The 10,414-nt window shown below is 43.2% G+C and overlaps 1 protein-coding gene across 1 annotated transcript; it reads right to left on the reverse strand.

Moving 5' to 3' along the window:
• Positions 1-7,727: 7,727 nt before the first annotated feature.
• Positions 7,728-10,211, reverse strand: LOC147333525 (E3 ubiquitin-protein ligase TRIM21-like). Its single transcript, XM_086286360.1, has one exon. It carries the CDS (start codon positions 10,209-10,211, stop codon positions 8,508-8,510), a length of 1,704 nt encoding a protein of 567 aa, XP_086142486.1. The 3' UTR covers positions 7,728-8,507.
• Positions 10,212-10,414: the final 203 nt, after the last annotated feature.

Genomic DNA, 10,414 nt, shown 5'->3' on the forward strand with positions numbered 1-10,414 from the left:
CATTGTTGGTCCGTCACTGTCCTGCACAGTTTTAATGCAGAGTGGTTAAGGTCAGCATTGTTTTGCTCGGCCTCACTTTTCATCTGGGCTTAATGGGCGTCTCGTCACAGCTCTGTCAGCTGAAGCTGTCTTTTTCCATATGGCAAGAGTGTGAAGAGTGTGTGAGAGGGGTGTGTCCAATCAGGCACAATGCTGGTGGCTTTGCGAGTGCCTTGTTTTCCAAATCCAGATGTTTATTTGTCACGTACACAGCAACAGAGAGAACAGTCTGTTGTTGGGATGGCTGAGGTCCTTCACGATCTTCCTGGCCTTGGTCCAGCACCGCCTGCTGTAGATTGCGTGCAGGTCAGGGAGCTTGGAGCGGATGGTGCGCTCAGCTGATTGCACAACCCTCTGTAGAGCTTGTCTGTCCGGCATGGTGCTGTTCCCGAACCAGACAGTGATATAGCTGCTCAGGATGCTCTCAATAGTTCCTTTATATAAGGTGGTCAGAATCGGTGGTGGGAGCCGGGCCTTTCTCAGTCTTCCCAGAAAGAAGAGACGCTGACGGAAATCTCCCCGTGTAGTGAAACGGGCCTTGGATTTAACTCTCTCCGTCTCTGCAGCATGAGATCGTTTTCCTGCAGCACTGTTGATGTTTTCAAGTTGTTGTTGTGGGTCCAGCTGCTTTAGCATTTGGTCAGAGTCACATCGAAGATGGTAGAGGAGAGAGCAAAGATGGTAGAGGGGAGAGCAGGAGTCCAGGGTCCGCCTCGGCTTTTCCGGGTGACAAAGCAGCCTGTAATCAAGCATAAAGAGAAAAAACAAAACAAACACAAAACAAAAACAAACGAACAGGAAAATGATGTTGTGTTGGCTGCGTTATTCAGAGAGGGGAGAAACAACGGGACCAGGCCCTGTGTCAGCCTTCTCTCCCCCTTTTTTTGTTTTTTCTCACCATATAATCCACTCATGACCCACTAAGCTGACAGGACAACACAGGTACCTGTTAAAATTCTTAAGATCGTGTTTAAAAGCACAAAAATTGGAATTTTCTTTCATTTAGTAATCACTTGTATTAATCAATCAGCAGAAAACATGTCACAATTTGACTTTTATTAACCACTAAATTTGTCGTGTCTTCTTTTTTTTTTTTTTTGAAGTTAAGTTGTTGTCCTGCAACCCAGAGAGTTTATTTGTTAGTAGTGGATAGACTTTATTATTTAACGGCGGATGTATGTTAAGTTTCACTGCTTTAAACTTGCTGGAAAATCTTCACATGTTCATGGGTGTAAGCTGTTTCTTCATTGCGTGTATGTGCGTTTGTAAATGGGCTAATTTAACGTTTTTTCTCAAACGAGGCATTTCTCTAACATGTGCCTCTCTCTCACATTTCTCTGCTTGTGTGTGTTTTTGTTTCACCTTTTTATTGTGATGCTCCGGGCGCCTTCCCAACCTCCACAAGTCTGTTGGCCCCAATTTTATGTGTTAAAACTTCTCTTAATTTCTCCTTTAATTCTCTGCTAGCTGCTGTCTTTTCCACAGCTGCTGATTCTTGCTGAGTTTGGTTTCCATTACTATAATTTGCTTCGGCCGCTGTGCTTGTGGGGGCAGTTGGTCCAGGCCCGTAGCCACCTGTATCAACACACTGAGAGATTTATTTAATATCATTTTCATCATAATCTTACTCTGCCGGCTGACGTGCCGGTCTTAATCATGCACGATTTGTCTCTTTTATATCAAAACCCAGCCAAACATCAAACATTCAGCGTAGTCATTCAAACCTTATCTGTAGTATTATAATCAGCAAAATCAGCGTTTTAATTACAGGCATGTATCATTGTTTGCAACTCATAATTATAAAACTCAATAACACGCTAAACAGGAAGCAAAGTCCTCTGTGCGCGTCACAGCTCATTTGCATGTTCACACACAGTCTAAAAATAGCTCGCAGCGCTGCAGCTGCACCTCACCCACAATCTCACACAAAGCTCAGACAAAACTCTTTTATTTTATATTACAAAGACGTCTTATATTTACAACCACTGACAGGCCTGACAGATTCAGCACCTAACAAATTTCGACAAATTTAACCATAACGGGTCCAACCGAAGAAAGGTCACTTTGTTGTAATCAATCAAACAGTATCTGTTACTTCTGGAACAGTTTCTGACCTAATTTCTAAAATCCCTAACTCAATTTAACTTTGTCCAAAAAAGCACATCACACCGTTTCCAACGGTGAGGAGAATCTAACTCCTAGCTTATTTCAGGATGCCCTGTACCCCACAGATAAGCCAAACTGAACTAACCCTGTTCGCCGACAGGTCAAGACCGTGCGTCCACGGCCAGGAGGGAGCGTAACCTCCGGGCTATGCGCTTCTTAGCAACTTTTGGTGCCGTTCTATAATAATTTATAACAATTTGAAACAACAGTCAACGCCCTAAAACAAGAGTCTGACTAAGGCAAGTGCCACCTAGAGGTCAATGGAGCCTACCCTCACTTATAATCACACAGGACCACACTTACAACCAATTTGGACTCTAACCAACAACATGACCAATTCCCTACCAAACTACTTGAGCCTTTATCTCAATTCCTTGGGACTCTAACCCAGCATTTCTTTCATTTCCTTGGGACTCTAACCCAGCATTTCATACTTTTTCAACTTCATTAAAGACTCTTAGCCGACTTTAACTGCATAACACACGGGGATCCTCATCAAAATCAAAACAGACCCTCTACCAGTAATTTCAGTGAGTAGACTTTAATTTAGTCATATCCAATTTGGCACACTTTGGAAATAATTCAACAGGTAGTGCCTTACCTTTAGATAAGCCGGCTTATGCCCACTCACATCAGACCACTGGCTCGTGCCTGTCCGTTCGACAACCTCGGACCGTCCAAACTTTTAAATTCCACCCCAATACCACAGGACGAGCCCCCAAAATGTTAAGGTTCAAAAATATTGGGGATGGAGACAAGAGAAAAACCACAATAACAACACTGGTCCGGTCGGGTTGAGTCAAACGATGATTTTTAATGATCACACATGTGGGAGATGGACACTGATGCAGACAGCCTCTGATCTCAAAATGGTGGAGCATTGCTCAAACTCTTATAACCTCTGGTGCCTCCACCTTATCATAAAAAGCCTAAACATTCACATGCTTTCTCTCACACAGCGCCTAAGCTACGACCTTGGCTCCCTGTTTATCTGCTCCTGCTGAGATGGGGCAGAAAACTCCAGCATGTTCTCTTCTAATCAGACAAATAAGACGATGACTTTCTGCAAACAGTATTTCTTATAACTCAGCAGTATAATGCATCATGAAACAATATCATTCATTCACAATAAGTCAGCAGTTTAATATAATGCAAATCAGTTTAACTAATGCAATAGTTATCAGCTTCTTCTAATTCAGGAGAATAATGCAAACTAAAACTACATAATAATTCACAATCTTTAATTAGGGGTCTAACATGGCATAAAATAATATTATAATCTAACACCGGTGTATCAGAAAAACTCAGGAGAGTTTTCTCCAAGCATGACATCCCGGTGCATTTCAGACCCAGCAACACGCTTAGACAGAAACTGGTTCACCCGAAAGACAAAACGCCAAAACACAAACTTAACAATGTGGTGTATGCTGTACAGTGCAGCGAGGAATGCCCAGACCTCTACATTGGAGAGACCAAACAGCCACTTCACAAGCGCATGGCACAACACAGAAGAGCCACCTCCACAGGACAAGACTCAGCAGTCCGTCTGCATCTAAAGGTCAAAGGTCACTCTTTGAGGATGCCAATGTTCACATTTTGGACAGAGAGGACAGATGGTTTGAAAGAGGAGTGAAAGAAGCCATCTATGTCCACTGTGAGCGACCATCTTTGAACAGAGGCGGGGGTTTACGACACCAACTCTCTGCCATCTATAATCCAGTTTTGAGATCCCTTCCCAGACGCCTTAACGCCCACTCATATCCTGGGCCATCTGATCTCAGGAATTCGCATGATAAGGTGGGGCCAGGTTTCACAATGAACCCACCCGAAACTCTGGCTGATTGGGACCCACACCCAGTTTCACACCTTGGCTCAGGCGATTAGAGGATCATCAGGGGTCCTTTTGTCCCTCTGTGGGGGTAAACTCCCACTAGGTTTATATCTGGGACTCTCCACCATTTGACCTTAGAACTGAAGAAGCTTCTCGGATGAGAGGTGAAACGTCTTCAAGTAACTTAAAGAAGTCCAGACGCTTTTCTTTGCAAGCTCCTTTGACTACGATGACCTGGATGACTGAGAACCTTCACAGACAAGTAAAAGTGAACACTTTTCAGCCATCCGCCAGAACGCGACGGCTGTTAATATAACCGACAGCTCCTTTGTAGTAAGCCTTCTCCCCCGCATTTCTGGCTTGTAAAATTTTCGGCCAAACTTTCTCCCTCTCCACACGATACTCCTTCATCAAGTCCTCGGCAAAAAAGATTTTTTCACTCTCAGAAATCTGAGCATTTTTGGACTTCTTCCATATTCTGTCTCGGTGTAGGCGCTTTGTGAACTGAATTATGACTTGGCGATTTCTGCCCTCTTCTTTTCTTTTAATCCGGTGCACAGTGTCCACAATGTCTTCCATATTATCTGACCATTCTGGGGCGATCCTGGCGAGAATTTTGATCACCTCTTTTCTGATATATTCGCCTTCTTTCATTCCTTTAATCCTTAAATTCCACCTTCGTGAATACCGGTCTCGTTCTCTTGCCTTGTCTTTGAGTTCATCAACTTCTCTCCGTAAGGTTGAGGCTTCCTTCTCCAAACCTGCGATTTTATCTTTACAATCACGGTCTTCAGCTGCATTGAATTCAATGGACTCAGCAAGACTGGTAATCAACGAGGCATTCTCCGATAATTTTTGTTAATGTCCGCCATTTGGTCATCTTGTTTATCAAATTGCACGTGGAGAGCTTGAATAGCTGCTTGGATGTCGCTCGCTGTGGGACTGGGTTTAGCAATCTTTCTCAGATGGTCACCTTTAGACGGAGTCGAGAGAAGCAAGTCATTCATTTCCTCCAGATTCCTTTTTTCCCCGCTGCCACTTTCAAACTCCATGTCTGAGAGGCAGTAGTCGTGGTCATCCGCAGCTGAAGCCAAATCTTGTATTTTATCGTTCTGGGAAGACTTGCTTTCCCTTTTATCCTTCTTCTGTTCTTTTGGCATCTTGTGAAGTCAGCGTAAGATTTTTGAGGAAACAAAGCGTCAAAAAAAGGAGGGTTAAAAGGTACCTTGCAGCAGAGCTAAGTACGGAAGCCAAGGGGTTGTCACATGATTCGGAAGGCATTGTGGGCATTGAAGGCTCAGCCAATCAGAGCCAGCGGATTTCGTTACGCGGGCATTTTGCCGTAACACGGGCAGAAATATTGCCGTTCAGTGCCTTCGTAATTTGAATTTTTCGTTAAACAGGGTTTTCGTAAGTCGGGGTTCCACTGTATTCTGCATTAGCTAAGTTGCTAGCATTAGCATCAATCCACCTGCAGCCTAAACCCACAATGTACACACAATGACCCGCATCCTTTACCGAGATGTGCGAATGATCAAACAACATCCTGTACTGTGAGGTGTGCCGTGCACACATTCATTGTAATGTGTGTTTACTAACCTGAGGCAATGAACCTGCTGTCAGCCTGGGCAACAAGTAGACGAAAACGCAATAATCTTTAAATCGTGAACACAAAAGACACTAGTGATGCGCGAATCATGAACGAATCGTTCAATACTCGCGAATCACTTTACTGACTCATGAATCATGATTCACAAGCCCAACTGACTCACTGACTCATCCCTGTTGCTGTTAGCAGCAATGTATCTAGCTTATAATTAAAATTGTGGAGAAAAACACAACATCCAGTATCTTAACAAAAAAAATTCTGCTCTGAACTGGAAGAAAAAACCCCGAGCAGAAGCTCACATCAAGAAAATAGCTCCTCGGTTCACAGTAGCATCACTCTGCTAACATGCTAACAGCACATTTGAGCTACTCACCCCCTCCCTTCCTGGTCTGAATTGTGAATTGGCAACCAATGTTCTTGGTTGGCAACCAATGTTAAGGCGCATTACCGCACCCTGTCTCACAGCTCAGTGGACATTTAGATGAGAAAATATATATCTAACACATTTAAGGAAAATACTAATGAAATAAAAATAAACAAAATAAATGTTTATTAAGCAATTTTGATAGGAAATTGCTTAATTTTAGAAATGTTTTTGCTCTATAAAATAGTTGGGTTTTTTTGTTGTTTTTTTTAGAATCACTCATCTTAGCAGTAGGATTTACATGAAAAGAGAAACAAATTAAGTTTGAGTGAAAATGTACATTTTTTGCACTCTCTGGTCAACTGAATCAATGAATCAAATGACTCAAAAATTCCAATTCACTTTGGTGAGTGACTCATTAAAACTCGATTCAGTAAAAAGAATCAAATTTACCATCACTAAAAGACACCTGCTGTGCTGGCGTTAGCTTCACAACAGGAAGTTCTTTCTGTGAAATTCTTTTTCTGTGCCCCAAAACACTGCTCGGTACCACCATCGCGCTCTGCGCCCTTTAGTGTCTGGATGTAGAATTGCATTTTAATGCCGAAACTCACAATCCAACAAGCGGCGACAGGTTTTTGCAACGTGTTTTTAAATTACCGTAACTTTTGAACCGATTGGTCAATTGAAACTAATCCAGTTGTTTCTGAAAGCAGAGACTCTGCGCTTTCTCTGCATTTAACTTTAGCGTGAATTTGCATGCACAGTTTGTTCAGCTGATAGAAAAGTCACATATGAAACTAGAAAGTGCATTTTCTGAAGAAACTGCAGTGTGAATGCTGAAATCTGAATGTATGCAATGAGATTTAAAAAAACAGAATTTTTAGCCTGAAAACAAGGGCTGAACTGGTAAATGCTGATGTTTACACAGAAGAAGAAGTTGGAAAATAGCTGAAAATGCTTTAATTGTAAATGAAAAAAACATAAGTATGTATGAGGTCAAAGGGACTGAATGGGGAAGATTGGCAGCAGACTGCCATGTTCATGTTGGGAGAGGAGAGCCAGAATAAGCTTATAGTCACAGTATATGAGCTATACGGCTGTTTCAGAGTTATCCTTGGTGTGAGGCAGACTGCTGTCACACTGGAATCCTGTAAACTTGTCATTTCAACTGCTGAAGGAAATCTTTTTAAATCTTTTTCTCCTGAATTCCTTCTGAAAACATTTGAACACAACAAAATCGGTGACCCGACGTGATTTTTGGGTTGGAAAGGAGAAAAGGAGGATTGGAGAGGCTCCTGACGGAGCTGCTGTCAGACGCCAGAACTGGAGGAAACTGATTCACCCTCACAGAAGCCCTTCAAAATAAAGGTAAGCAGAGCCTGTTATATCAAAAGCTGCAAAATTCGCCATAAACCAAATTAAAATTTGAGCAGTGAGTGGTTACAGTTCTGTCAGTCTCAGTTAGATCGAGTGTTTATATGACAAGATACATGTTTAATAGATAAAGTTGGTATTACAAGTTAGTAAGAAGGTTTTTGACAAAGGTTGAATTTAAGCCTGAAGTTTAAAGGTGAAAGAAATTTCAAGGTTTATCAAAGCCAACAAGGAAACAGGTCAAAGGTTAAGATTAAGGATTAAGATGAATCAGAAAATTATGTAATGAAATGAAAATGTGAGATAAAGGAAAAGTAAAGTGTTCTTTAACAGTACGACATTGATAGAGTTTGTTTGTGTGTTTGAGAGTTCAGACTGAAAGGGAGCGCACAATCGTGTGTGTGTCTGCAGCTGTTGTGTTGTTGCTGCATCGTTGCCTCAGGGGGAAAGTTGTGTGTGTGTTATGCAGACTAGCAGAGACTGCAGCTGTCAGCAGCCACACACACTTTCTATTCTTCAAATCAAATCACAGTGAAACATGTTCACTGACAGCTCAGCTTCAGCATCGTCTTCATGCTGTGACTGCAGCCGTTCAACTCTGTTTGTCTTTAACCCAAATCATCACAACATGCAAATATAATCATCAAAATGATGTGACTGGAAGGATGCAGCAGTCTGTGCTCCACCTTTCTCCTCCACACCTGCAGGTGGAGAACATGGATGCATGAATCTCTACAGAGTTCTTTGAATATTATCCGTCTCATCAGTTTTCAGTGAACAAAACTCCTCACAGAGCCAAAATAAGCAGTTTGTATCCAACATAACTCAGCTGGACTCTGATGCTCCGTATAACAGCCACACATGAGTCTGGATTCACTCAAAGCATTGAACAAACTTTATTGGAAATGAAGCTTTTGGACATTTGTTCTCTGATATTTGCTCTTCAGCTCGAGTCTCCATCAGTGGGAACATTTCCTGATTCAACTTTTCTTCTGTTCAAATCAAACTCCATGAGAATCAAAGTGTGAATCAGAGTCCTGATGATCAGATTCTATAGAAACATGGAGACTGTAGAGGATTTACACTCAATGTGTTCATTTGTTCCCTTCAAGAAAAATCAATCATTCATCCAATAAAATCAGTCGTTGATCAGTTTGATTGACAGGACAGATGATCAGAGGTGCAGAGTTTTTACCTCCATCATTAGGACAGGGACAGAAGAATGGGTGGAGTTTGTGAGTGAAGGAGCAGCCATTAAAGGAGTAGATCAGAGCTGCAGCACCTACATCATAAAAGGAGACCAGACCCTCCTCATAATCCACAAACACCCCCACCTTCTCAGGACCAGGATGGAGACAGAGGGGGACTAGAGGGGAAGCACCAGCTATGTACTCATTTCCATTTACCAGCCCTACAGTCCAGAAACCATCCTGAGGACTCGCTCTGATTATTCCCTTCCTGTTGATCGACTCTGTGGCCACTCCTAATTCCCACTCAGTCTTTCCTTTAACCTGAACCTCAAAGTAAAATCTGCCTGAAGAGAAACTCTGCTCTCCTAAAACACCAGGACATTGAGAAAATCTCTCTGGGTTGTCTGGAAGATTCTTCTCCACATCAGTATCATAAACTTGTTTTCCATTATCAGACAGGATGAGGTCAGGATGAGCTGTATCAGGATCCAGAGTCACATCCACCTCATCCTGCTGGACCCTCTGCAGCTCAGCCTCAAACAGCTTCTTTTTCATGGGTTTCCAGACTGTCTCCTCCAGCTGAGCCACAGCTCTCCCCACAGTCCCCTCATATGATGGTGGATGAACTCTGACCTCTGTCCAGTCCTTGCTGGGTGGAGCAGCTTTCAGGGAGGAGAAGCTTTGGAGGAGGTGGAGGTGGTCTTCGGAGCGTGAGAGCTGCTCCACCTCAGAGCTTCTCTCCATCAGCTCAGAGATTTCCTGTTCCAGATCTTTGATGAGACCTTCAGCCTGTTTCTCTGTAGCTTCCTGTTTGTCTTCGATCTCCTTCATGAGCTTCTTCAGGCGTCTCTCAACAGACTCCATCAGAGCCGTGAGGACCTGAACACCTTCTGCTTTCTGTCTGTCTGCAGCATCTTTACTCATCTTCACCGACTCTGTGATCTCCTGAATCTTCAGTCGTCTCTTCTGGATCATCTGCTGAATCTCAGCCTCTGTCTTCTCCAGCTCTGCCTTCTTTCCTTCATATTCTTCTCTCAGAGGAACAAACTCGTGGTTCTTGTGGTCTAAAACAGAGCAGAGCACGCAGACACATGTCTGGTCGGTCTTACAGAACAGCTGCAGAAGGTTATCATGCTTCGTGCACATCCTGCCTTCCAGGCTCTCCACAGCATCAATCAGCTGATGTCTTTTCAGACGTTTCACTGTCAGATGAGGCTCCAGGTGAGTCTGACAGTAGGAGGTCTGACACACCAGGCAGGACTTCAGGGCCTTCAGTCTGGTTCCAGTGCAGACGTCACAGGGAACTTCTCCTGGTTTGGCAGCTTGTTGCTCTGAGCTGCTGCTGCTGGCTTTCTGCTGAGCTTCACGTCTGAACTGAGCAACCATCTCAGAGATGAAGGTGTTGACCCTCAGCTGAGGTCGAGTGTAGAAAGTCTCGTTACACATGGGACACTGACAGATGACATTCATGTCCCAGTGCTGACTGATGCAGGTTTTGCAGAAGTTGTGTCCACATGGTGTAGTGACTGGAGCAGTGAACACATCCAGACAGATGGAGCACAGAAACTGATCTTCAGATCGCAGATTGCTGGCAGCAGACATGTCTGCACTCTGAGGGAGAAAGAAAAGAAACATTTGATTCAAAATTCACTTTAAATTTCATTTTTACAAAGAGAGAAACAAGCGTCAGTAGTCTGAGGAGCTTGGAGAGAAAAGCATCTGGACTTCTTTAAGGTTCTTGAAGACGTTTCATCTGAGAAGCTTCTTCAGTTCTCAGAGTAACTGGTGGAGACCCAGCAACACACTGTTGTGGAAAATTTAACGATAACCTGCAACAC

The sequence above is a fragment of the Aulonocara sp. 'chitande type north' Nkhata Bay genome, linkage group LG3 (assembly GCF_057382095.1).
Source record: "Aulonocara sp. 'chitande type north' Nkhata Bay isolate Kocher_YH1m ecotype deep benthic linkage group LG3, A_spYH_male_GT1.1, whole genome shotgun sequence".
Lineage (NCBI taxonomy): Eukaryota > Metazoa > Chordata > Actinopteri > Cichliformes > Cichlidae > Aulonocara > Aulonocara sp. 'chitande type north' Nkhata Bay.